The following is a 27,817-nucleotide window of genomic DNA, read 5'->3' as shown; positions in this document are numbered from 1 at the left end:
AGGGAAATTAATAGCGTCCCGAAGCGCGCATCCAGCGGCAGGAAGTCATTTGTGCATAATTCCCTATTACGGATTCTCGGTCAGCCAGTAAAATCAAGTGACTCCTTCGTGCAAGGTCGTCGGACCTAGGAGACCAACACCAGCATTAAGTGAACAAGTCATCTGTGAACAAGTAAACAAGTGCAGATTTTCCACGCCTTTTCGATATCGCGTTCGGAAAAGGATTTGCAGAATTCTCTCAGCTTTCTTTTCATCTTTGAGAGATTTGTGGCGGTTTAATCCTTTCGGTCTTCCCAAGTAGCAAGGTAACTCCAGATGACATAATGATGACACAATGACGTCATCGTCGTCTTTTGACGTTACTTTACTACTTCGGTTGTTGCCTCGAAATTTAAGCAAGCGATAAGACCGGTCGGGAAGTCGCTACTTCTATCGCGGATTTAGCATGCTTAACGGTACCGCGAACGTAAAGATTTGATACTGGAAATACACGTTTCGATGCGTTACTGATAGCGATGCTAATGACGGTTCGTAAAACTCGCTTCCGTGAGAAATCACGTGCGAACTTGGTTCTTTATTCATCGATAATGTTACTGCGGGCTTGTTGGACTGGCAAGCTCTTTTGAATTTATTTTATTAGGTGTTTGCAAACGTTCGTATGATATTAAAGCCTTCCTTCTTTCCTTCTGGACCTTTCCCGTTGCTTTCAAACATCCCGCCATTTGGCGGGACTGTTGATTCATTAATTTCAAGGTACCTTGCGAACTCTTTTATTCCTAGAACGAGTTTTCGTTGAGTAATACTTCCAATTTATGACCTTGCTTCTATTTGCAACCTTACGAACTTTTGTAAGTACAATTTACAAATAAATACATGACACACTGCAGGAATTATGTGAGGATAACAAAAATATCGATATCCGTATGAATAAACCTATAAAAGGAAAGACACGGAAGCGTTATCCTCAAAAGCGGCGAGGATTACATCAAAACCTCAAATCGTCTACTCGCTCTCGGAAACAACGTCGCGCGGAAATGTCGCGCGTAAACGTTTATTTTTTACGAAGTATCTTGAGTATAACACGCTGCAAATTAACGACAAACAAAAACAACGACGCATCAATTAGCACCAACAATCGCCGAGGCGTGCGTCTTCATTGTGACAGAAGATAACAGAAGGGTAGGGAGGGGAAAGTATTTTATCACAAGGAAGCAGTAACAAAAAAGTGATCAAAGAAACATTATGAGAAAGTTACGAGCACAGGAAAACGAACACGTAAAAAACAAATCCGACTTCGGGCTAAAGGCTTGTGGCGCGCATACGGAGTCCCCCGCCCTCCGTTTGTCGAGCCCGCATCCCTAGAAAAATCGGAGCGGTGCACCGCAGGACTCCTCGCAGGACTCACCGGCTATCACGGTGTCCTGCAGGTTGTACTTGGCCGCGCCGGTACCTTTTCCGACTTTCGGGAAATCCTTGAGCTTCCGGCCGCTCAGCTTGAGCTCGCCGCTCAGGTGCGCCTCCTCCAGGATCCGCTCGAGGCTCCTGGTGAGCTGCTTTTGTATGTGGCCGCTCATGTTCGACGCAACCATCGCCATATTACATTTTTCGGGCACGCGCGCCGCGACGACGACGACGACACGCACGGCCCCGGCGACGACCGCGACCGCAGAGGAGACGTGCACCTCCCCAGGTGGAGATAACCGCGCGCGACGCGCTCCGATCCGCCCGTGCTCGTGCTCGAACGCGAAGACGGTACGCGACGAAAAAAACGAGCGCACCAACCACCCTCCCGCGTGCCTGTCAGGGCGCTACTGAGAAACCAGACGGCGACGCGCCGCCCGCGCGCGATCGCCACGCCAACTGGGCGCCACCTCGCGCGATAAACCGGGTGTAACGCCGTTTCTATGCAATCGAGGTTTAATCATGGTTGAGAATTGTTTCTTTTACTTGGTCTGGATGTTGCAATTTTTATAGTTGAAGTGATATATGGTTAAATAGATAGTGAAGGGAAAACGAGGGATGATGCGAGAGTGAAAAGATATTAGCGAAAGTGCAGATAGGAACAGGTGGAGGCTCGTAGCGGAGTTTCGTGAAACTAATGGAAGGTTTTGGAGCGAATCATAGGGCCATCTAGAGAAATATAAAAAATGTAGATATTCAAGTTTATTTACTTCAGTTTTGTTATTTACTTTCATTTTCTTGGAGAAGACCAAAGGAATGCGATAAAAAAATAGCATTATTAAGTCTGTAGATAATAATTATATTTTCGACTTATTTCGTTCCTACATCACATATTTTTGACGTAAACTAATATTTACAGTCCCCCTTCTCGATACATTCATATAATTACATTTAATTTAATTTGAATCATTCGCATTCATGTTATTTACTTATCCTTGCTACTAATAATTTGTCGGCTTATATCAGGTAAGCAAGTATATCATAGATATAATGACATACATTGCCACGAACTTAAATGACATCCACAAGATAATTTTCGCGCAAATTTTCGCTAACTTCGTTTTTCGTTCTATGATCAATTCTTCGACTTCTGGGCGACTGTTATCCCCTGTGATTCTTGATACTGCCTGATGACTTCCTCCTGGAGCTCCTGTAGGCAAGGGCTGTACCTCGCGTATTCCATGCTGAATTCTCCCTTACCCTGCGTCGAGGATCTCAATTCACCCGCGTAACCGAACATATCATTAAGCGGCACTTCCGCAGAGACCGTGAACCAGCTCTCGTTTATTTCCGTCGAGTTTATAATTCCTTTTCTCTTATTGATTTGACTTATTACGACACCCTGAAAAAAAACAACGAACACATGACAGAAGCGCTGTCCAGAAAAACGCAATAAAAATCCCAAGAATTATTAGAATTAAATAAATTAAATAAATTAGACAGGATATCGTTGATACCTGAAATTCTTCTGGCCCCGTCACCTCGACTAACATAACGGGTTGCAAGATTCGCCAATTACCGTCCTCAAATAGATTCCTGACGGCACCCTGCGCGGCTTGGAAGAAGGCAAATTCCGAAGAATCGACGCAATGATGCATACCATCAAGCAGTCTAAATCTGACGCCAGCAATCTTGTGACCGCTGAGCAAGCCCTTCTCGCACATACTTCTAAAGCCTTTCTCCACTCCTGGGATATATTGCTTCGGAACATTGGTGCCCACAGTCTCGTCCGAGAATTCGATGGTTGTGTTTTGCTCAGGTGGCAGTGGCTTAAAAAAAAGTTTTCATTATAAACGAAATATTGAGAGATATAACGATAACGACAACATACATCTATTATATTAACATTATATTAAATATTATATATATTAACGATATTGATGAACATTTGATACCTCGAGGATTCCGGACACACGAGCATATTGACCAGCACCGCCGGATTGCTTTTTATGAAGATAATCGAACTCGCATGGCTCGCTTAAGGTCTCTCGGAAGGCGACCTTCGGCTTGCCTAGGATGATTGAACAATTGTACTCACGCTCCATTCTTTGTCCATAAATCTCCAAATGTAATTCGCCCATACCCGAGATTATACTCTCCTGAAGAATACATAAGACAGAACATCGTGAATCAAGTAAACTTTAAGAAACTTTCAGAAAATAATCTTTAATAAACTGAAAGAAACGACAATTGTTGAGTATGTTACCTTACTATCCGTATCATAGTAAAATCGCAAGGTTGGATCTTCTTTGGTAAAACGGTTGATGCTTTTCGCGAAATTGTCTCGATCTTTCGAGTGCGCTGGTTGAATCGACATGGACACCACGGGGTCGGGGACGAAAATCGATTCCATGGACAACTGTAATTTAGACTCCTTGACGAAAGTATCGCCCGACGCGCAATCAATGCCGAACAGAGCGAAGATGTCCCCGGCGTAAATTTCTGTCACATCTTCCATCTGATTCGAATGAAGCCGGACTACTCTCTGAGCTCGCACCTGAATAATCGCCGCCGTCGACAATGTATTTCACATAATAAATTATTAAGGAAATAAATGCGTGCGCGTGTATGCTTACGCAACATAGTTACCTTCTTCCCTGTCCTTGTATTGTATATAGTCTCTGATTTTCTCAGCATTCCCTGATAACAACGGAAATACGTTAACTGGCCGAACCTTCCAGCTTCCAGCTTGAACGCCAATCCGACGAAAGGTTTCTTATCGTCACGGGCAAAATCTAACAAAACTTTCTCTTCTTTGCCCCTGAGCGAATAAAGTCTGTTTTCAGATACGCATCAATCATACATAGCTGCACAGCCGATTATCAAGTATACGCAAGACCTACTTGGACGTTTCTCGCATAGCATAATTCTGTACTTCTCCCGGGTTCGGCAAATAATCTAACACCGCATCAAGCAACGACTGAACTCCCTTGTTTTTCAATGCAGTACCGACCAGTACGGGAGTGAATTTTCTCTTCATGCAACTCCTACGTATGGCATCCATGACATCTTTCTCGGTTATCGTTGCTTCATTTAGATACAATTCACCGAGTGCGTCATCGACGTTGCCCAAGTGTTCGATTAATTCTTGTCGCCTATCTTTCACCTCTGATCAATACGAATGCGATTTTTAGTAATTTCGTAAGATGAAAGATCAAATGCATCAAGATTCCGAGATTTAATCCCGATCAGACTGACATTTCAAAATTTTTAATTTTACGTGCATACCTGCATTCATGTCCTTCGGGATTTCATCCTCCCTGATAATCTCGCCAAAGTTTCCCTCATAGTAGACAGCCTTCTGAGCGATCAGATCGACTATACCCTTCACGTTACCCTCCAGACCAATCGGTAACTGGATGAAGGCAGCATTGTGCTGCAGCTTGCTCCTCATCTGCTGCAAGACCTTCTTCGGATTTGCGCCCATTCTGTCGAGCTTGTTGATAAACGCGAGACAAGGCACGTTGTACCTCTTCATTTGTCGATTTACAGTTAGGGTCTGTGACTGGACACCGCCCACGGCACAGAGAACGAGTACAGCTCCATCCAAGACGCGCAGTGCTCTTTCCACTTCCACCGTAAAGTCCACGTGTCCCGGCGTGTCGATGATATTAATATTGTGATCCTTCCATATTGTGTACGTCGCGGCTGATTGAATAGTGATGCCTCTTTGCCTCTCCAATTCCATGCTGTCCATTGTAGCACCGACATTGTCTTTTCCTCTTACCTACGATAAATTAACGATAGAAAGTGAATGTGTGTGTGTGTGTGTGGGTGGGTGTCACGTTTTTTAAAAGCGACATAAATCATTGTTATATATATATATATATATATATATATATATATATATATATACAGGGTGTCCCGGGTTTTAACCGACAAACTGCGGGAGCATATTCTACTAGTGGAAATAAGAAAAAATTCTTATATCGAGTTTGCTTAGAAATGCTTTATTACAAAGTTATAAACCAATATTGAAAACAAATATGAGATAAGTAACAACGGATTTTTTCACAAAAATAAAAATTATCTACGCAATGATTTAGTGACGCATTTCAAAATGTTGTCCTTGCACATCGATACAAGCTAGACATCGATGTAGTACAGAATTTGTTACGGTACGACATTCCTGAAAATTTTGTTGCATCTCAGTAACTGAATTAGTAATTCGTTGCTTTAAATCTATCTGGTACTCTCCTGTTAGGAAATCTACGTTGATACTCTCGTACGGCAGCTCGTGCATTTCCGTCACAGAATCCGTACACGAAATGAGTATCAGTGTATTCCTCATTTGAAAACACTTTTGGCATTCTGATAGTAATTGCTAGTTCACACGACGATTGAAATCTAACGGCTACTGTTGTGAAAGTAACAATCATACTGAATCGTTTCAACATAGTGAACATGAATACATGTGAATACGCATAACATAAACATCTTCGACCTTCCAAATTCTACACTATGTTCCATTGTTACTTATCTCATATTTCTTTTCAATATTGGTTTATAACTTTGTAATAAAGCATTTCTAAGCAAACTCGATATAAGAATTTTTTCTTATTTCCACTAGTAGAATATGCTCCCGCAGTTTGTCGGTTAAAACCCGGGACACCCTGTATATAATAATGATGTTGCTTTTAAAGAAACATGAACTTTGTTTATTATATTACAGTCTGTTATCGAATAAAGATAATGTAACATTTCAAGCTTTCACAGTATTAATATTTAGAAATGGATTTGGTTCTCTGAGTTTAAACTCACCTCGTGCATCTTAGCTATTCTACCGGTGTAATACAAGATACGTTCAGTCAAGGTAGTTTTCCCAGAGTCTATGTGAGCCGATATACCAATGTTCCTGACCTTTTCCAAAGGCTTATGCTGGGCGAATTTTTCATAGGATGCCATAAATCGCGCATCTTGCTGAAAGAACTTAACGACGAAATTAGTCACGGTGTATTGTTATATTATTGACGCGTATAAACGCTGCTAAAGAATTTTTTGATAAGGTTAGGATACTTACTCCAAAGATACACGCGCGTTGATGCAGGTTGGATAACCGAGTTAAATTAATATTGCGGTTTAAAATTGTCACGATAGTCATGGTTACTAATATATATGTTTCGTACAATATAAAATGTTTTTTATAAATATAATTTTATAGATATAACTTTTCGTCGAATAAACGTGGATGCGTGGATCCCCCACGACGTTGTAGAAAACATCTATAGTCTGCGCTGATCTCAACAGCGCCGGTCACGTTGCCTAGTCCAATCACTCGTCTCTTCTAATGTGTGTTTATGATGTAATTAGTAATACGTCACGTGCATTTAACTAAATAAAGAAGATATCTATATACAGATTGTGTATAATTGCAAAAATGTAGTTTAATTTATGTTATCAATAATAATGTTATATATAATCAATAATAATAAGATGTACAAAGTAAAATATAAATCCATAACTTGTTTCAGTAAAATAAAGATTGACTAAAAACGGAAATAGAAATATCTATGAATGAATAAAATAGATCTAAATGAAATTGGTAATTTTACAAATACAAAATGGATTTCTTTGTTAGAATAAAGTATAAAATTGACTTCCTAGTTAAAATAAAAATACTAAGAATAAAATATTTTCAAGGTCTTCCCGGATGTCGCATAAATATATCTTACGATATATGTTAAATAATTGAATTTTAAATGAGAAATGCATTTTCGACAAAAGACGTACTTTATTATGAATTACATAATCGTATTTAATTTTGTCTTAATTTTGTCGATAATGTAACGTGTCATACGATAAAAGTACTGCAAAATATATATAACATAAGAATTTATGATACCTTCAACATAATATAACATAAAATAACATAACAAATACATTTAACGAATTTGAATAGTCTTTTTTTACACTACAGGTATTTACACTGAGCTCGTAGGATCAGGAAAAATAATTTTCATAACTCGATACAATGATACTTTGTGCTCAAATATATCTTTTCGCTATTTCTAATGTACAATTATAATGACTTACATTAAATATTAATGGCTTTGCATTAATTGTAGAATCGCATATCTGATAAAGATCGTTGCATATTAATGAACAAACTTGTTGCACAACTTGTTTAAAACTTAAAATTACCATGTCACGTATAAAAATGAGTTCAGGATTCATTCTCGCACGAAGTACACATCGATAATAAAAAAATCGGTAATAAAAAGAAATGAGCTTTGGATTACTTTCGCCGCCATTTCACGAGTCTTTTAAGCTAATAATATCGAATTGAGAATATTATAGAAATATCAACATTAAGAGATTGTTGTCTCACATTACACAGAGAGACAGAGAGAGAGAGAAAGAGAGAGATTATGTCTTTTAATGTCGCGAAACAAGTAAAACGACAGTCACATCAAGATGTTAACAATATTTTACAACCTCATGTAAATGTTAACATTGATTGTCTATGTGTTTATCGATTACACTGAAAATCCATTAAATTCTATAGATACCAAATGGAAAGGAGCATCGAGCTATAAAGAATGACGATTCACAGATACGATACATACGAAAGTGGAATCACGAGAAATAAATCCAGTGCTTACAATTCAGCGCACATAGATTGAAAGACACAATTTGATTCTCTATTCTCTATCTATAATAATTATCATGTGCACTAGTTAGATACTCAATCCGTCTACCTCGCCAAAAACATTCACGATGCACGAAGTACGCTACTAATGTAACATGACGAACCAATCAAACAGCACGATCAGCCCCTCCGAGGCTTTCACGTTCCTCCCCCTTCGAATCTCTTTTTAATTTTATCGCTTAGTGTCTACAGGTTACGGTAATGTATTTGCATCGGGTATAAAACCTTACTTGTATACTTACAGACAAGTTTTTTTTTTCTGTACACAAAACTGGAAGTATCTCCGCTCTATCTCGGCACTTCGCTGCCTCTGACTAACTTAAGAACATTGAGACTTTACAAAAGACATTAATTATCGTAATCTGATTAAAAGCACGTAACATTTTTGGTACTGAGTTTCGTTGGTGAGTGTTTCCCGTCGCTATCACCGAGATCCATACCGAATGGCACAGAATTCCAAATGGCCTTGTCGCTCCGGTCGTCCTCCTCGTTCAGGATATTGCACATCATGCGATCGTCGTAGAGCGAGAATCTCGCCGTCGACTGCGCGCGGCCGCGGATCTTCCTCACGGACGGCGGCAGGTCGCCGGGTGTCTTTATTCTCATATGCGGATCCTTGAGCGCGTTGTTCACGTTGGAACCGACGTTGAAGACTTCGTTGAACTTGTCGATGCTCTGTTGCCTGCTCAGATTATTCTCCCTCTTTTTATTCCTCAGACTCACGAGCGGCAAAGTGGAAGGACGCGAGCTGGACGTCGTGCTGTCGTCCTCGTATTGCTTCTGCTTCCCCGTTTGCGCGGCGTTCTTGTCGTTCTTCTCCACCGGCACCGTCGACGTCGACGTCTTGCCGATGATGCCGTTCACGTATTTCCCACCGGGCGAGATCGTCACGTTCGTCTCGACGGTCTTGATCTGGACGTTCTGCTTCGACAGCAAGTTCGACTTGGAGTCCTCCCTGTCTATTTGGTATCTGCTGTACGGATACATCCTCTTATTAATCAACAGTTTTTTGATGTTGGGCCAGGCAAACAGCTTCTTCCGTGGGTTTTCTTGGAGAGAAGAGTCGTGGATGTTGGTCTGCTTGCGCTTGCCGTACGAGGACGAGCCTTCGTCGGAAATAACGTTCTGCACGTAAGGTATAGGCGTCGCCGGCCTGAGCTGCGTTAACTGGGTCGTGTGCTGGCTTAAGTAATCGTGCGAAACCAGACCTTGCACCTCCGTCGCGGTCTTGTATTGATCGTTGCACGCGTGCTTCAGCGACTTGTCGACGAGGACGTTGCCGTTGCAGCCCAGGTCCTCCAACGAGTCTGACGGCAGCATCAAATTTCTCTCCATACATGGATTTCTGCCCTGATACGGCTGCAGCGCCTGGGTATGATTATACGTCGCCACTTCGTTCGAATTTTTAACTGAAACAGAAATGGAGAAAGTCGCTAAAATATTAGTACTAATGTAATGTTTATAATCGTTTTTAATTATGCTGCTACGGTTATTTATATAAATAACGACTTACAACTGTGTTCGTGAACAACGCTGTCGGAGGGCGATAACGTAACTAAGTTCTCGACTATTGCACTATCGCTAGTATTACCATCTTGCGCCGCATTGAGTGCAAGTTGAACAACATGTACATTATCGTGATGCGAGGACTCGCTGTAAAGACTGTTCGTCGTAGAAGGCACTAAGGTGCAATGGGGATTCACCATCGGACTTCCATCGGTGAAGTGCATCGTCACTGCAAGGGATAAGAGTTGTTCTTTAATTTCTTAGAGGATATGATATAGTTTGATCATTGAATGCATTACCGCGATGAGACTGCATCTCCGAGAGTCGTTCCTCTATACACAAAGCGGTTAAACGAGCTTCGGCATCGGCGTCCCAACAATCCTCCATCGTTTCCTTGATCAAACGCACTCCTGGCCTGTCTACCAAATTCCCCTCCAAGAGCGGCCTGGCTTTGTTCCGTGACACCAAGACCTGCATCTGCTCGAATGTCGGATGAAGACCTGAAAGGCACGAAGAACGTACCATCGGAGTAACCGAATCGAACTGGCCGGACGTTACAGTTTCGCGAAAACGGGTCTCGTACCTATTTCATTTTCGTACGGCTGTTTGTACTGCGGCACTTCCGATCCAGGAATATAAATGTCGGAGCATCTCGTGACCAGCTCCCAGAGGACTAGCCCCGTCGCGTAAACGTCTATCTGCTTCAGAGAACTCTCGCAGTCGCGCAAATTGACAGCACCCTCCAACACTTCTGGCGCCATGTATCTCAGAGTACCCACCTGCACGCAACAGACAACCTTGATAGAGGCTTGATCGCATCGCGGAGGGATCTGTGATTACAGACTCTTTGCATACTCACATCGTTGATTGATTTTAACTCGGCGTGCTGCTCCTCCCCGTTCGAGTAATACTTGGACCCCGAGATTTGCACCGCCAAGCCCAAGTCGCAAATGCAGCAAGTGCCATCAGCTTTGATTAATATATTCCTCGAATTTATGTCCCTATGCGCGATGCACGGCTTGAATTTCTCTGGAAATCGATACTCGCAGTAAATCTGCCATGTCTACCCATATCATTTAAAATGAATATTAACGATGTAATTGTTACATCATTGTTTCTGAACAAGTAACGTGCAATGCGTACCGCCTTTGCGTATGTCTGTATGTAAATATGCAAGTCCCTTAACTATAGAAAGGCTCATTTTGCAGAACATGGCCCAATCGATGATGTGTGTGCGCAAGAAATCTGTCAAGCTACCGCCCGGAGCAAAACTGAGCACTAGAAGATACTCGACGCTACCTTCCATGCTCGTTCTTTCATCCACACCTAAAATCGGAACGTAAATCAGATATTCATGATTCAGATGTTGAAAGATGCTTTCATTTTAATACCTTACCGTAGTAACTTAATAACGACGGGTGTTCCATGAACGGCAAACAGTAAGTATCTCTCTCGTTCTGAAAATAGTTGCGATAGTGCGAAGGATATATTTTGACCGCGACGTCCTGATCTCCCATACTGCCCTGCCAAACTGATCCATAACGTCCTTGACCTGCAACACGATCGTGATTATAATTTGCAGATCCAGACATTTATCGAATTCTAATATCCGACAATAGCTAATAAATAATTTACATCTTTAATATTTATGTAATTAATAATTATAATATTGATTATTTGTAAAACTATATCAAACAAATTATGGAAGACACGTTCGCTTCACTGGAAGAGATGAAAAACGTACCTACGATAGTCGTGAGTTTCAAGTGATCGACGGTGTAAGTACCGGTTCTTAACGCTGTGCTATCCATAAACTGATCATTATAAGATAACGGCTTTCCTAATCTCGCTAAAATATTGTTACGATACGTCCTGTACAGGATCATCGCTATGGTACATATCACTAGCAGCGTGCACGCAATGATGCTCACTGCGATAAGCATCCATCGTTCAGAGTTCGACTGTTCCAGATATTCCGTAGCTGGAAATTATCGTAAAGTGTATAGAAAATTGCTCCTTTTTTATTTATCATTATTACTATCATTACTAGGAAAATTACTATAAGAATATAAAAATAATGATATAATTAATGTTATCTCGAATTAAATAAATTATGTAATTTATATCAAATGTTGTTACTATCGCTAGTGATCTTACTCGGCTGACTTTTCTGTGTAGAAAAGGGATTGGGTATCTTGCTATCCGAATAAGCGAGGTTGGAACTTGTAATATTAAGATTACAGTAGTCTCCATGGCAGCAGCAAAATTTCGTGTTGTTCAAAGCCTTTGTGGATCTCTGGAGTGCGACGCATTCTGTATTTTCACATTTCTGCTCGCCGGATTGTTTCCAGCAGCCTAATCGATATCAGAGATTATCATACGACGTTCTAATCAGATAAACATGCAAATATTTCTACACGATAAACTTGATAATTTCATGTACGATATGTACCTTGAGACAAAATCGTAATTTTGGTACCATTCGCAGTCTTATCCTCTTGCCACAATGCATGACAGAAATTATTGCATACTTCAAATTTGATGTCTTTGTCTACCTGCAAGTTAAATGCGCACCTTACTTAAAATATTTCGTAATTAGTGTGAGCAATACCACATGCAAAATATTATTTAAGGCTGGAAATTATTGAGTTTTATTACATCTGCTACATAAATTTCATAGAATTTCAGGATAATTATAATGAGTCAAGAAGAAGCATGCTGGTTTGTAATGATTAATTATTCTGTGACCTACATTATGGTCACTGGATACGCCTGTTTCAGGTACGCCTGCTGAGTTCTGTTTCAAGGAAAGACTTTCAATGTTTTTCTTTCTACTGGCACATAATCTACTGGCATTGATGGGGGCTAAACTTATACCACACAGCAGTGTGATCAGCGTGATTGATACAATGGCTCTCATTGTGCTTTAGCAGGCCTCTTGAACCAGAACCACTTCAACAGAAGCAGAGCTTCTTAAGTGTTGGCATCTTTCATCGCAGTAATACACAACACTGCCGTTGAGATTCTGGGTTCATCTGCTCATCATATGTAATGCAGAAAAAATTCATAAAACCAATTAATAAAAATTAAGTTAAAAACAAATGAATAATATTTTAGCTCTCTTATAATTTTTCTCTTTTTATATACGTACACAAATATGTAATAAATTATACAAGTTGTAAACTTTTACAGTTTTTAAATGCACAAAAATATTATGCAATTTGAGCTCGCATTCGACAAAATTATAAATGTGATTTGATAAGTTTGTCAATAAGTTTATTACTGTGTATTCTTCTTATGTTTGATGCAACATTATTTTATTTATGTACACACATTTAATTATTTATGTTCACTTATGCAACATTATTTTGTTTAATTTGTGCCGATACGCACGACATATATTTACTCAACATTAATTATTCCCCTTCTGCACAAGCCACACAATCTTTTAAATCTAATCATAATTATATAACAATTTTCGCCGATATTTCAGCCTCGCTCGTAAAACACACTTAAGAGTCAGAAATATAACGTAAATAATGTACAATCTCATCTATGTCATGACTGATTAATTGCAATTTCTCACGTAAGGGCAGATGTAATATCGAGCGGTCGGCGGGCGGATTGCCGAGAATTAACGAGGAAACGGTGCATCTAATGAGAATCTGGGAGCGCATCGCACGTCGCACGATCCATCAGCGTACGCGCCATGCGCGTGCTGCGAGCGACTGGCGACACGAAAACGAGAAAGAAAACACGGGCGTACGGCGCAGTGCATCACAAACGAATGTGAACATGACGCGTACTTACGTTCTGTACGGCGGACCTCACGAGAGCTCGACGCGGTTCGCGCGTGATATCGAGATAGTTGTCGTCGCCGTCGGCCACATCGCACGTCCTCTCAAAACGCCGCCGAGTGCATTTCAAACGAGCGTCAACGCGTGAATATTCGTATATTTGACAGGCGAACCGTGTCCATCGAGTCGCCTTTTAACCGCGTTCGCAAACGCACCACACTCGCGCCGCCTCTTATCGTCCGTGAGGAGATCCCGTCGTTGCCCCCGACCCCCGATGATTCGAGCTTTACGAGGGATACGTATGAAGGCGGCCGCGAATCACGCACAACCTTTGACTATATACCTATGGACTGCCAATGGGCAGCCATTGTGCGATCCAAGATCTCAGCGCCACCAGGTACCAACGGCCAAACCAAGAACTAATAATCATATATTTCGTGAACATTGTTTTAGGAATATAATATTCACATTCTCTTATACTGCAATATAAAACAAAATATTCATGGTCATTGTATTAATATGATTTTTTAAATGCTTTTTAAACAGTAAAATTGTTGCACTTTTCATGTTAAATTGCAAAATAACTTCAAATTCTTTTCTTACTCACAATAAAGCATTAGGTACATGAGAATGTAATACAATAAAGTATACTTGAAAGGAAAAAATTAAGAAAATAAAAACGTAATCTTAAGAGACTAGAAATCAGTTTTATTATACACTAGCATCCCCCGTCACGCGGGCTTCGCCCACGATACTATGTGTAGAATTAAATAAAAACACATTTTATTCCCCTTCTCACCCGTTAGGGGTGGAATTTTGGAAAACCCACCCTTAGTGAGCACCTACGTACTAGTAGGAATATACCCTTAAAATTTCAAGTCGATAGATGCAGTGGTGCGGGCTGCACGTTGATGAGTCAGTGAGTGGTATTTGGCTTATATACAGGGTGGCCCATTTTAATTTATACAGTCGATTTTTTAAAAAACTAAAAGAGATACGAAAAAATGTTTCAGACAGACATGTCACGATTTCGAGGGGGACAAAAGATGATACTATTGGTTTGACCTTGAATAGTCGTTTGAAGGTCACGTGAAGATCACCTTCAATTTCTTAAATTGAAACCCCAACTTTTTATTGCAGATTCTTATTCTCCATCGAAAAGTAAGTAACTTTTGTCTGAAACATTTTTCCGAAAAATGTCATCTTATGTCCTTAAAATGTCCTCAAAACTCATCTTGAAGATCATTTTAAGGACATAAGATGACATTTTTCGGAAAAATGTTTCAGACAAAAGTTACTTACTTTTCGATGAAGAATAAGAATCTGCAATAAAAAGTTGGGGTTTCAATTTAAGAAATTGAAGGTGATCTTCGCGTGACCTTCAAACGACTATTCAAGGTCAAACCAATGGTATCATCTTATGTCCCCCTTGAAATCGTGACATGTCTGTCTGAAACATTTTTTCGTATCTCTTTTAGTTTTTTAAAAAATCGACTATAAATTAAAATGGGCCACCCTGTATATATAGATTACACTTACTGCCCTTTGAACAAAATTAGTTTTGTAAAATCTTTACGGACATGTTTTACATGTAAGTTACGTGTCAATTCTTTGCCAAACCAATAAAACTTTATTTTTAAATAAAACTCTATTATTGTTTTTATCATTTTATGTTTGTGATTTTCTAATAAATCATTATCTAATACGTGCGCGTCAAAATTGGTAAAAAGATTTTGGACAGTTATATTTCTTATTACGTGCAAAGTCATTCTTTGAAATGCGTGTTTTATTTCCTATTCTATAAATATTAAATATTTTTTCTGTAGTACTCGTTCTTGTATGAGGTATGACCTTAATGATTAATCGACGTCCGTTTGTAAGTAAGTAAGGAGAAACCTTTCAGATTCAAGGATCTGTGCATCATCAACCATCGGAATTGCGGACCGATAATCGCAGAGAATTTAAGGAACCAAGTGTGAATTCTTTATTTCGAGACGATTTTTGTATTCCTGTTTTGGCTTTGTATCGTGTGATTGTACATGATTTGATACAACAATAACGAACCATTTTGTTTTCACTTAGAATTTGTCACTTATAACACCTCACATGCGTCATGAAACCACAGAACAAATGCTTCAGTCAAAGGTATGTGTACGACTATTAGTTCTTGGCGTGGCCGTTGGGACGTGGGTGCGCTGAGATCTTGGATCGCGTTTTTTACATTACCTAAGTGGCAACGTTAGCAGTCCATAGGTATATAGTCAAAGCGCACAACCGTGGACTACGCACCGACACGGACCGCCGTGATTGGCCCGACGCGACGATGGACGCGCGCCGGCGGCCAACCAGCGCTCTCGCATCCGACTACTCTAATCAATCGCGTGCTTGGCTTTGCGCGGGCAAACCTATCTAATCTATCGTGCTCGCTTGGCGGCTCGGCGCGGCGACAACGGGAACGATTCGGAAACCCGAGCGTCGTCATCGTCGTCGTCGTCGTATCGTGTGTGTTTTCGGCATTGCGTCGTCGTGCAAATGGCGGTCGTCGCGATGTTTGGTGCGATATCGTTCCAAGTGACGAATTAACTGCGCCGCGGTGTTGGCGCAGCATCTGACGAGCGTTGATAACACAATAGGACGTATTGGTGCCGCGAACGCGGATCGCTCGCAGCCGTCATGGTGAAACTAACGAAGAAATTCGTCACCGGTGACAAGGTGTTTGCGAAAGTTCGAGGTTACCCGCCATGGCCAGCCAGAGTAAGTACGCATCGAGGACGGACGCCGTCTCGGCGAAATGAGGATCCGGAGGGCCGATGTCGCGCGTGGTATCGTCATGTTGTCCCCCAAGAATGTCCGCTTGTGCCGATACGAGGGAGCGATGACGTAAATTATTCATGGATTGCGTTCTAGATTGCATCGCGTGCTATCGTGCCTATTGCAGGATCGCGGTTCTCGGGTGAGAAAAGCGCGGGATTCGCGCCGCGCGGATGACACCTCGCCGAGTCGCGTCTCGCTGATCGTACTAATTAACGCGAATTGCTGTTTGCGTTCTCGTTAGCGTTCCCTGGCAGATATATAGTTTGCAGCAGCAATAATAGTTTGGCGTTATAATAGGATTATCGCATGATGAGAGGTAGATTATAGTGAGATTATCTCAGTATGGCGTATATGTTTTCGATAGTGTGTTTGTTGCGGTTACTTATGATTTGTTGATACATGTGTTGTCCTTGTGTTCGCAGGTCGAGAAGATAAGTGATCCAAACTCCAAGAATGCCAGATACAACGTTTATTTTTATGGCACAGGAGAAACGTGAGTAATGCGTTGCGAATTCACAGATGGTTTTAATTAATTCTGTTCGTACATCGAACGATACACACATTCATAACAAATCGTACTACTTTTGATATATTGCATATATTTTTGATATTCAATATATTTATTATTACTATATATACACATAAGTAAGCTTAGAAGCTGTTTATAATTTTTAATAATCCCCATTATTGCGACATTAAATTTCAGAGCTGTTTGCAAAGTCGAGGAGTTATACAGCTATGCCGAGAACAAGGCAAAGTTCTGCAAACCTAGTCGACGAAAGTTCTTTCACGAGGGCATACAGCAACTTGAACAGGAACTCAAGAATGACCGAAGTAAGCCGTTGGCAGACATTGCTGCCATTAAAGGTAATACGATATATTTTGATATATTCTGTAAATTATTTTATAAAGACTGAACGCAAGGTTTACTTGAATGATAACATAATCTTTTATTTAATTAGTGAAATCTGCAGTTACAGAAGATGCTTTGTCCAAAGGTAACGACGCGACAGTATTGCCAACTGTTAGCGCTGCAGATAGTGACATGGAATCTGGTTCTCTAGTGATAGATGAAGGAGAGAAGAAGAAACCGTTGAAGAGAAAAGCTTTTTCATCTACCTCTAATACTCCTGTAAGTAATGCTAATCTTATTCGCTATCTGTGAACAAGCAATGTGCCTCGGAGCATCTCTTTGTTTTACGATACTGTGCAAGGAAACAGTCATTGGCATTGGGATGGGCTCCAAAAGTAATTCAGGAACCGCCGACAAACGTTTCTCAAGATTAAATCGTTTTGTGCGATTGTTCCTCACATTTTCCCTCACGATGTATCTCTTAAAGTATATTTACGTCTACATTGGTAAACTACATGTGACAATACACACGACAGGATACACCGGAAGTGAAGAAGAAACGTGGCAGAGGGAAGACCTCAAATGACACGTCGAAGCAGGAAGCCGCTTTGGATTCGCAGGGCGAGGAGTCGCCTAAGGAGGTGGTCAGTCGCAGCGGCCGTAAAATCAAGCCGAAACGCTTTGCTGACTTCTCGAGCTCGGAAGAAACTGAAATCAATACAGAGAAGAATGGTATTTATAACATAATATTTATTCATAATTTAACAGATAATTGCATAATTTATTATTATATTATTATATGGATTTCGTATATAATTAAATTTAAGTAATAAGAAATTTCTATTAAACAATCGATTTTCATACTGTGTTTGCTTTTGCTGAAAAAGTGCGATAATGATAAGTTATCTGTAGTTAAAAAAGTTTATTATCTGTTATCGAATTCATGGTCAAAATAGCAATAACATAACGCAGTTGCTCATCTTGCCTTTACGTAGAGCATTCTGGGCGAGGTCGTAAACCGAAGAGTGAAGATTCTAATCAAGTATCCTCAAACGTGATACACAAGAAGAGGGCTGCTCTGGAAAGTAAGCGTTTCGCAGGAATTGTTTTGTACGATTGCTCGGGTTATATCTCGTGTATTTCTGCGACTTGTAACTTGTTCGCAATTCGCAGAGAGAAACAGTGTGGGCGAAGGATCGATACTCGACGGCACCGTGATATCGAGCGCCGCATCTTCTGACGCGCCAAGCCGCGTTCTCCTAGCTCGCACGTTCGCCGGGGAACACGTGGGCATCAGGCTGGACATGGACAGACCGAAAACCTTCGAGAGCGAGAGGGCGCGAACTCAATGGGACTGGTCGACCGCTAGAAACGCTATGAAACTCAAAGCGCAACTGGAAAGTGGGGAGATTCTGCCGGAACAGGTGAAGGATTCGTTAGATTTTAACGTGCCCGTCTCGGAAGATGAGAAGCGTGTCTCAGCGAAGGACGGAGTTCATCGCAAGACGTACAAGCTGAGGTACCAGAAGATCTACCCTCACCGCGTTGTTCAGACATGACGGGCAAGCCATTTCACGCTAATAACACGCTACCGTTGTCTTGCAGATGGCTGCGTACAGAGGCTCAACTTCTGCAATTAGATGCTCAAATAAAATCTAATTTGGGATTGGATCGAGCCAACACGGACAAGTGCTTACAGGCGATGGACGACATCCTGGCCCTTTCGATTGATCCCCTAATGCTGAAGAAGCATCCCCACATTGTCGAAACGGTGAAAAGGGTGAGCATAGGATTTACATTTAATTATATTTTCTGTCTCGTAATCGTAACGAAGAGGGATCTGTTCTAAAGTGTGATTATCTTTCGCTCCAGCTGCGACGATACATCGGCAATTTAGGAGAATGGAAACTGAACGAAGAAGAAGGGGTATGTATACTACTACACGTCCATATCTATTTTATAGTAGATTTATAATATGTTCGACGCTGTTTATTTTTATCCTACACTCTCCCTTTCAGACTGTTTTCAAGCAAAAGGCGGAGCAAATCAGACAGAAGGCCGAGCACATATACAACAAGTACAAGGTAATTTGAAGGCAATCAAAATGCTTATATTCAAACACATTATAATTATCGGAATGTATATCTTACACATTTTGTTCATATTTCATCATGTTCATAAAAAATAATTGTGTACAGGCTATGTTTACCATACCCGAGGGCCAGTCTTTCTGGCAATCATTCTCAAATCAAGTGGTCCATTTTAAGGAATTGACAAAGAACATGTCCGAGGAGAAGGTGTTCTCACTGATGTCTGATCCTGCTTGTCAGCCAGGTGACGATTTTGCTGATATTTTTATAATCCGAAATATACAATAAATTATCAAATTTGTAATCGCTAATGAGGTCATTTTACTAGAGACTCAGAAAACGATTACTAAAGACGATGGCTCATATTCAGAACGTTTATAAAAGCGCCTGTAAAAGTCGCTTAAAAATCACCTGATTGACTGAGAAGCCATATTGAAGACGCTTTTATCGTAAGCGCGTTCTAAATATAAACCAAAGTGTTTGTTTAGAAAAATGTGCTGTGCAGTGGACTATTGTTATATACGAGAAATGTCTTGCATGCAGATGTAGACGCAGGTAGATCGGTGGATTCGCCTGCGAATGACAGTGGCAATCAACTGGAGGCGGATGCGGCGGCAGCGGATGAGACAGAACCGGCGGCGGAACCGGAAGCACAGGCGGGAGCTGAACCCGAGCCTGAAGCTGAAGCTGAACTTGAGCTTGAACCAGCAGCGGAGCCAGAAGCCGAAGCGAAAACAAACGTGGAATCTGAATCGAAATCAGAACCGAAGGCAGGAGCAGAAGCTAAGACGGTAGAGCGGGCGCAGACAGCGACGGAAACGAAATCAGAGTCGGTTGTCGAGGCGGAAGTAGCAGCAGAAGTGCCTACTAGAAGCGGGAGTCCTAAAGAAAAGGAGGAGGTCAAGTAACATATGTAAACTCCTTAATCTGATAATATAAAACTTGCTTATTTTCTTGTATATCGTTATGGTACTAAAAATACGAGCATATTAAAACTGAAGTACATCGGCCGCATTTGTAGAGCGACATCACTTTCATCGTGATAAAAGTTCTGACAAGGGACATACAACCTATCATACCTATCATTTGGTTTTTATTCTCTTTGGCGTATTTCGATAAAGCTCAATTTCAACTACAATACGTCAAAGCCATTTGAATCGGTAATGCCTAGTTCCAGAAATATGGGCCCGAAAAGATTCAGCAGATGAGAGGGCATAGTGGCTATTTTTGTTAAGTACATTGAACTTTATGAGACATGCTAGCACACAAAATCTTCTGAATACAGAACGAACAATCTGATGGTCGTAACATCTTTATGGGCAAATCGAGACTTGCAAGGACAAAAGTGCTCTCGGCGGGAGCGCTATGCCCTCTTATCCGCTGGATCTTTTTGGGCTTATACTTCTGGAACTAGGCATTACCGATTCGAATGGCTTTGACGTATTATATTTGAGATAGTGCTGTGTCGAAATATACCAAAGAGAATAAAAACCAAATGTATAATAGGTTGCATGTCCCTTGTGAGATTCACATCTTCCCATCGGTGTTTTCATTAAGGTGCTATTTCATGCTGTCGCTCGTCGCTCATTTTTAGCGTCAAAACAGATCACGTGATCAAAATTGACCATTGTCCAGCGTTAATTTTGATCACGTGACTTGTTTTGACGCTAAAAATGAGCGACGAGCGACACAATGAACATTTACCTTTACGCTACATGACTCTTTCGATTGACGCGCAGAAGTTTCTTGCAAGTTGAGTCTGTCGGTGTAACCGTATATCGAATTAATTACGCGCGCGATTATGTAAGGAGTAATGTCGAAACCCGAGAACGAGACAACTGACCGCCGATGTACGTTTATTTGTGAGTTTATTTCGAGTTAGTTTAAAAATTCGTATTTTTTATGAAAGAAGAAAAATGGAATATAAAAGATAAAAATTAAATTAGAATTTATTCTTATGGATGTGCGTGACATGCAATTAGTATTGTTACTGTGACGACGAATAAAATATTAAAAAGGATCTTTTCTGAAATCTTCTGAAGAATGATTAACGAGAATGAATGTGTGATCGATATTACTTTTGCGCACATGGATACCGAGCTTAGTCTCTTGGATGAGTCATGTCATCTCACCCGATGAATTTACTACAGAATACACATAATGTATCCGTATCATACTGCAGTTCACGTTATCACTTGACATCTGCAATCATTGAATGGACAATATCGGACAAGTATTCACTCTGTCATTGAGGGGGGGGGGGGATGCGACGGTTGACACGGTGAATAAAATTTGAATAAGACGTATAGTATTTTCACTTGAAAGCAAACGCTGTCATGTATCGAAATACTACTAGTCTTTGTATATTCGGCCAGTGCCATGGAGAAAATTTGTAAAGTGCACATTAACACTGTTATTATCACATAAAACTTATTTAGTTATTACAATTGATGTTAGTAATAAATGTCATATTGCATATATATTATTGCGCAATAAGCGACACACAAGTAGTCCTCGGTAACGTCGTCGTGTCGCGTCTGAACAAGAAGTTTCTCATTTCTTTTGTTTTTTTTCTCTTGAATTTTCTTCGCTTTCTTGAATTTTTATTGATTTTTGAAGAGGAATTGAGTTTATCGTTTCTGCGTGCCGTTCCTTTAAATGTTTATGATGCAATAGATTGGTACCGTCTCGTGCATTCTAAATAGCTACTTTTTGATTGGAAAACGTAATTGTTGTAATAAAATTATATTGTAAAATGCTGCTGGAAACGTATCGAAATTGTACAAATTAGAAAAATTAATGAACAACAACTTTTGGACATTATCGCATGGATAACTTATCATGGCAATTACTGTAGACCATTGTACGTTTGGTAAGTATTAAATCTTATTTTATAAGTGATATATGGTGCAAAATATCGCAATATATCGGATAAAATAGCAAAATTTACTGATGAGGCACAATTTTTGTACCGAGATATTTTTTTTCAAAAATTGAAATAAAAACTGCCACAGCAGGTGTTACGACGTCGCGCACGTTTTATTTCCATAAATATATAGCACACGTTTCTACAAATTACAACAAAAATGTTATAATTACATTAAATTTATAGTCGAGGTAGGATAAATTATAATTAAATATATATTTAGTATAATATCATAGTAGTTGTAATTTTATAAGCGCTATATTCATGAAAGCAAAATTTGTAAAAGTAATCTTGTTAATAAAATCACACATCTGAGAAACAATAAAAATGTAATTGAATCGTGCGAGCATTTTCTTCTCGACATAAACGAAGTATTATTATATAAAATTATTGAATAATTAAACAATAAATATCTTCCTTGGAAAATGCTTAGGTGATATTTTTAATTGGAAACGATCACAAACTTTCAGCGTTGCTTTAGCATCCGTGAGATAATTTTGTAATGTATCGACAATTGACAATTTAAATAATAATCAGACTCTTGATGGTGGATAGAAGTAATGCAAACGATTTGAAATACACGTGCATAGAAACTTGTGCATTAAACAGATACTACAGAATGGATGTAAATCTATGTTAGTGTACAATCTAAACTCATATCTCTATGTATGCCGTGATGAGCAATTTAGATACAAATAGTATGTACTCTAAAATTAAATACAAAACATGGAAAATATTTATAAATCGTGAAGAGAAGACACGAACACATGTGTAGAAATGAGATATGCACATGAATATTGAATAAATATACATAATGAAGATAGTAATGAAAGGGAAAAGATAGAATTTAATTAATTTCACATTAAATCATGGAAGAAAATTATTTTCGCACGAACGCTTCTGAGAGTTTAATTTAAAATGTAATTTACACAAACACCGTGTAAGGACTGCAATTTTCTCGAAAATCGATACGTAGAGAGTAATCATGCAGATCACGCACATAAAATTTGCGATAAGGATTATAAATGAGCTGAAAATGCGCAGATACTCTCTTCTGCAACGTTATATCTGCGAACATCGAAAATTCTACCAAGGGGCTGCAAATAACATTGCACACGTAAGTTTGACGTTCTTGAGTCTACAGTCCGTTTGTGACTTTAGATCAGATAAATTGCTAGATGACGTTTGTCAACACGATGAGATGTATTTATTATACTATAAAATGAGCATAAAATGTATACTTGAACTTCTGTAACATGACACCATGCTAAGATAAGAGAATATTTGTATCAAATATTAAAGGATATTTTTACTTCTGGATGGATCGATGAATGACGGTATCGTCGACGATGCAATTATGGAAAATGTATCTTTCGTGCTTGAGAGTTCGTTAATTGCGATGAGTGCAATCCAACTGGCATTACAGGCAAAGAGAAGGACATGGACAAACGTTTTTCATGTTCACTACTGCTGCATAACGTCGCGCACGAGCAATAAATATTCCAGCGGTTCATTGGTGACTATCACTACAGCGACTAATATTCAACACATTACGACTGTAGCTGACACGTGACGGGCAAATCGGCTGTCTCATCGCGTACACCATCGCGTAAGATGTTGATCTACAGCAAAAATATTGACCTTATGATTTTTATCACATTTCAGCTCCCATGACTCTTATGGAGTTAATATTTAATAATGTTTTTGCATGCATGCGCGATGCGCACACGAGGAGGGCACTCGCGGAAGTCCCTCGCTGTATGCACTCGGTATCACTTCGTATGAATGAAGCACGATGTAGAAAAGGCTGTGTGTGTTTACTGGGCTTGTAATTGATCATACATTTAAACGAGCGTAGCTAATTAATCAACGGCAATCACATTGCATCAATGACCGAGGATCGATACATGCATCAAGAGATGAATAAATATATATAAATTGATGAGACATAACGGGGAAAAACTGAATATTAGCTTCACACTGAAGGAAGAGGGAGACGGTCGTCGCGAGGATGTCCCTGGTTCGGTTAAGAATTCGGTGCTCATGGATCCTTACAAGCTCTCCGATCTTCTCGGCACTCAGAAGAAAGTGAACGCCACCGCGAGGAAGATCAGCAAAGAGAAAGCGAAGACGACGAAGGTGGAGTCACCCCGGAACTTCTTCTGCAGATTTTGGATATCGTTGTCGTTCTTCAAGCTCATCGGTCTTGCCACGTTCACCCTCTGCATCGTCACGCAACATAAAAGGACCCTGAACACATTTCGATACTCGAAACGCGGTATCGCCTACAATGTCGCGTTGATCAGCCTGATGATCGCCTCGAACTTCCTCTCGATACCGTTTCGACTCCACATGGAGTACGAGAACAAGACGAACTTGACTGTGGGCATTGAAATCCTGCAGACTATTCTCGGTACCATAGTAATCTGCACGATCCTGTTTAGATACTGCGTCGACCAGAAGTGCCTGGTGCGGATCGCCAATCAACTGATGGATATCGAACACGAGGTCGATCGTCTGTACCGATCGTGTTCGCTGCAGCGTCAGCGGGTCCGGTCCACCCTGATCGTCGCTTGCGCCATGAAGTTCTGCCTGCTGATCGTCCTCTTAATTACCGAGATCTACGCCTTCCACGCGAGTCCGATATCCTGGCTGACAGACATCTTGCCAACGTTCCACGTGGGTTGGCTGATGATGCAGTACTTCCTGCTGGTGACGATCATCCAGGCGGACTTTGCCGATGTGAACCGTGCGATACAGAGTCTGTCCAGGGTCAGCACGCCGGATCTTCGGCCGCGGTCTCCCCTCTGTCAGACGCGTCGTGTCGTCGTCAGCAACTCCTCGGTTTGCCAGCTGCTGCAGTTGCGAGACGCGCACTGTCACCTCTGCGACATCGCCGAGGGCGTGTCTGGCTTCTACTCGTTGCCAATGCTGTTCGGCATCACTTTCGCCTTCCTGACGCTAATTTACAACGCCTACTACCTCCTCGTCCCTTTGCTGATATCCGATGAGATCTTGCAGTACGAACTCTTCATTAATACTGTTCTCTGGCTGGCGTTCCTAATGTATCCCATCATCATCCTCACCAACAGAATCAGCAGGATTCTGAACGAGGTAGGATACGCTTCTAATCACCTATCAAATCGATTCTAGGCATATCGTGCCAAACAAGCTTGTCGACGCGAACACGATGGAGCTAAGCTACTTTACGAAATTACCATCATTTCGCCAATTTATAAATTTATTGTAGATTGGGAGAACGGGCAACATGGTGCACAGCCTCTTAAGTTGCACGCTCGGCAAGGAGGCGAGGTCAGAGGTAACACGAATTCAGAAATTCCCTCGATGACGATGACGACGACGCTCCGTGCAACGTCGATTCATTGTAAACTTGTTGCAGCTCAAGCAATTCTCCCTTCAACTGCTACATCGCAAGATACGGTTCACAGCCAACGATTACTTTGCCCTCGATAATACTTTCTTCCATTCGGTGAGGATATTTGGAATACGTTGCGTGATGTCACGCACCCGATCCGATCCTGCGTTTAATCCGCCGATTAAATCGCGTTAATGAGTAATTTTAATTGCTAGATGATCGGCACGGTGGTGACGTATCTGGTGATACTCGTGCAATTTGAAATGGGGAGGCCGTGCTCACCGAGGTTGCCCTGTAATTGTACAGCGGAGTAACAACAAGGTAATTGAGATTGCTCCAGTTGAATTGAATTTGGATAACTGTGCAACTCAGTAACTTGTAATAATGTACATACTATGCTACATACTTGATCGTGTATGCACATAAATGCTGCGATCTGCAGAAAGCCTAGGACGAAGGTGTAAATATACGCTGTACAGAAAAGTTATGTACAATTAGCAATTAATTTATTGATTGTACATCATATTCAACTAGACTCGAACGGCACTCGACACTACGGAGTACACAATGACAGAATGGAATTCTAGCACAGATTCCTAACGTGAACTTTCTTCCTCGATGCCGTCGCGCGTTCTCGACTCGCCGATCGCGAGCGATCGGATTCTCTCGCAGCGTGGAGGCCGCGCTCTTCCCGTGACATGGAAATGTCTCGGACAGATCTTACGAGACGTCGTCATCGTTGGTGACATTACGAGTTGGTGAATTCGTTACAAGCTGCCAACTCGCGTACATAAGTACGACACGGAGTTCATTTCCGGATGCGGCTGCCATCCGGCGCCCGCTGTTGCGACCTCGCAAATGGAGAACGACCTTGCAAGTGGAGAACAGTAGCAAGTGTTTTTCATTGCTCGTTATAATTTAACACGAATGCCGTGTAGTCTGGAGGTATACGTGACTCACTGGCATTAGCTACTCTCTCCGTCGAGACGCTCGCTACCCCCCAAGGGACGACCTTCCCTACCTTATCACAACCGATTAATACTACGTCGGCGATTATAGCCCGTTTGCCATCGCGATTTCGCTGTGGATGTGTGGCGTGAAACCGTGCACTTTGAACGATCGCGTTCCTCCCGAGCGACGCGATATATACATATCGTACCACACACACGTACACACATACGCACGCACACGTCTTTTTATTAATATAGGTAATTTATACTTTACATTGTATTCATAAATTAACGTGCACACATTTGTCGCTGCACCTAAGATTATGGCACGCCTTCCAGATTTCTCTCTTTCGTCCGATTTAAGACACGGTAGCCTGAAGTCCGAACGTTGCGTCTTGTTTCGATTGCAATTCGCAAATTGCAATCTTCGGATAAATTGATTTCGACTTCAAGTGATTCCTAGATACACGCGAGCGCACTCGCTTCTCTTAAAAATATGTCTAGATATACACGATTATGCATACTTTCCAGCACAATATAAATATTTCGTGTTGCTTTAACTACGGGACTTTCCTCTTTTGAGCATACCTACGCGTTAAACATGTGTATTATGAGATTATGTGACTTTCGCATTAGTTCCATATCGAAACACGCGCGTTTTCTCAAACTACCCATTAGCAAAATGCGCATATAAAAAAATATATTGTAAATGTTTCGGCTAATTTTTCAATTTTGTAGAAATTCCGTATCAATAATCACGAATGATTGCATTACTCAGCCGAATTGAGAAGCTAATCGTCTTTCAAGAAACAAGTCAATCACTAATAGATCTGTAGCAGATCGTTTAAAAAAGAATTGCTTTTTTTCTGAGCTATCCGTTAATGCAAATTCTGTCGGAAAATTTGCATGAAATTGGTCATACCTTAGTTATCACAATATTAGTTTCCTTAGTATACAACATTTGGCAGATGCATGATACATGATTGAAACAAAGTTCGAAAATTTAGTTTTTTCAAGAGTAACTCGTGTTAAATATTCTCACTTAATTGAATCCCAATTAATATTGATTAACAAAATATTTATATTATCCGACAGAATATGCATCCTATCACTCAAATCCGTAAAAAAATTCGCATTATTAATTTTTATGTCGCAGACTATACGAATCGATTCTACATTTTTCTTTTGATAGGAAGATTGGATATCCTTCAAGGGATTACATTATGTATCCTGTACACAACCACGTTGCACATATCTTTTTTACATGGCGTAACATTTTTTCTTACGAATTTCGCAGTAAAGAAACTAATTTTACTATAATTAGAATGCTAATATATTGTCTCGAATGGCTGGTTGGGAACGTGCCCAAATATTAAGAAAGTTGATATCAAAAAT

The 27,817-nt window shown here is 40.6% G+C and overlaps 6 protein-coding genes across 15 annotated transcripts in view; 2 read left to right on the top strand and 4 right to left on the bottom strand.

Annotated features, from left to right (window-relative positions):
* Window positions 1-1,832, bottom strand: part of LOC105283392 (leucine-rich repeat and calponin homology domain-containing protein 1) — a 49,785-nt gene extending 47,953 nt beyond the window's left edge. For all 5 annotated transcript variants that reach the window (XM_011346119.3, XM_011346120.3, XM_026975411.1 and 2 more), the window contains exon 1: window positions 1,406-1,832. In XM_011346119.3, the coding sequence (XP_011344421.1) occupies window positions 1,406-1,595 (190 nt within the window). In that variant the 5' untranslated portion in view covers window positions 1,596-1,832. The remainder of the gene's footprint in view (window positions 1-1,405) is intronic.
* A 407-nt stretch (window positions 1,833-2,239) lies between these two features.
* Window positions 2,240-6,685, bottom strand: LOC105283394 (elongation factor G, mitochondrial). The gene is made up of 9 exons (XM_026975415.1): window positions 6,482-6,685; window positions 6,223-6,390; window positions 4,690-5,188; window positions 4,305-4,569; window positions 4,051-4,222; window positions 3,668-3,958; window positions 3,357-3,560; window positions 2,919-3,230; window positions 2,240-2,803 (listed from the first exon to the last, which is right to left on the bottom strand). Exons 1-9 carry the CDS (start codon window positions 6,560-6,562, stop codon window positions 2,537-2,539), a joined length of 2,259 nt encoding a protein of 752 aa, XP_026831216.1. The 5' UTR covers window positions 6,563-6,685; the 3' UTR covers window positions 2,240-2,536.
* Window positions 6,686-7,172: 487 nt separating this feature from the next.
* Window positions 7,173-13,895, bottom strand: LOC105283395 (bone morphogenetic protein receptor type-2). The gene is made up of 12 exons (XM_011346123.3): window positions 13,427-13,895; window positions 12,369-12,651; window positions 12,069-12,171; window positions 11,774-11,971; window positions 11,361-11,597; window positions 11,013-11,168; window positions 10,760-10,942; window positions 10,476-10,645; window positions 10,200-10,395; window positions 9,916-10,116; window positions 9,624-9,845; window positions 7,173-9,519 (listed from the first exon to the last, which is right to left on the bottom strand). The coding sequence occupies exons 2-12, from the start codon at window positions 12,534-12,536 to the stop codon at window positions 8,477-8,479; spliced, it is 2,877 nt and encodes a 958-aa protein (XP_011344425.2). The 5' UTR covers window positions 12,537-12,651; window positions 13,427-13,895; the 3' UTR covers window positions 7,173-8,476.
* A 1,984-nt stretch (window positions 13,896-15,879) lies between these two features.
* LOC105283399 (PC4 and SFRS1-interacting protein) lies at window positions 15,880-21,649 on the top strand. Of its 5 annotated transcripts, none has more exons than XR_002193582.2 (13): window positions 15,880-16,167; window positions 16,650-16,720; window positions 16,934-17,094; window positions 17,190-17,359; window positions 17,617-17,812; window positions 18,076-18,165; window positions 18,254-18,599; window positions 18,686-18,860; window positions 18,953-19,006; window positions 19,099-19,164; window positions 19,279-19,414; window positions 19,499-19,619; window positions 19,714-19,806. XR_002193582.2 is itself a non-coding variant. In XM_011346127.3 (12 exons), exons 1-12 carry the CDS (start codon window positions 16,087-16,089, stop codon window positions 20,076-20,078), a joined length of 1,899 nt encoding a protein of 632 aa, XP_011344429.1. In that variant the 5' UTR covers window positions 15,880-16,086; the 3' UTR covers window positions 20,079-21,648. The 5 variants fall into 5 exon arrangements, 2 of the variants coding, with proteins under 2 accessions (XP_011344429.1, XP_019888558.1); XR_894675.3 differs by lacking the exon at window positions 19,499-19,619 and adding an exon at window positions 20,844-21,649 and having other exon boundaries at window positions 15,881-16,167; window positions 19,714-20,148; XR_894676.3 differs by lacking the exon at window positions 19,499-19,619 and adding an exon at window positions 20,851-21,649 and having other exon boundaries at window positions 15,881-16,167; window positions 19,714-20,150.
* LOC105283397 (sodium bicarbonate cotransporter 3) overlaps window positions 17,651-27,817 on the bottom strand; it is a 66,748-nt gene continuing 56,581 nt past the window's right edge. For both annotated transcript variants that reach the window (XR_003407532.1, XM_026975399.1), the window contains exon 24: window positions 17,651-17,788. Coding sequence is in view for 1 of the 2 variants with exons in the window: in XM_026975399.1 (XP_026831200.1) it covers window positions 17,747-17,788 (42 nt within the window). In the remaining variant the exon portion in view is untranslated. The remainder of the gene's footprint in view (window positions 17,789-27,817) is intronic.
* Window positions 22,657-27,792, top strand: LOC105283398 (putative gustatory receptor 28a). The gene is made up of 4 exons (XM_020033001.2): window positions 22,657-25,210; window positions 25,347-25,415; window positions 25,497-25,586; window positions 25,688-27,792. Exons 1-4 carry the CDS (start codon window positions 24,038-24,040, stop codon window positions 25,784-25,786), a joined length of 1,431 nt encoding a protein of 476 aa, XP_019888560.1. The 5' UTR covers window positions 22,657-24,037; the 3' UTR covers window positions 25,787-27,792.

This window comes from Ooceraea biroi, chromosome 2 (assembly GCF_003672135.1).
Source record: "Ooceraea biroi isolate clonal line C1 chromosome 2, Obir_v5.4, whole genome shotgun sequence".
NCBI classification, from domain to species: domain Eukaryota; kingdom Metazoa; phylum Arthropoda; class Insecta; order Hymenoptera; family Formicidae; genus Ooceraea; species Ooceraea biroi.
This window is presented reverse-complemented; position numbering and strand designations above follow the sequence as displayed.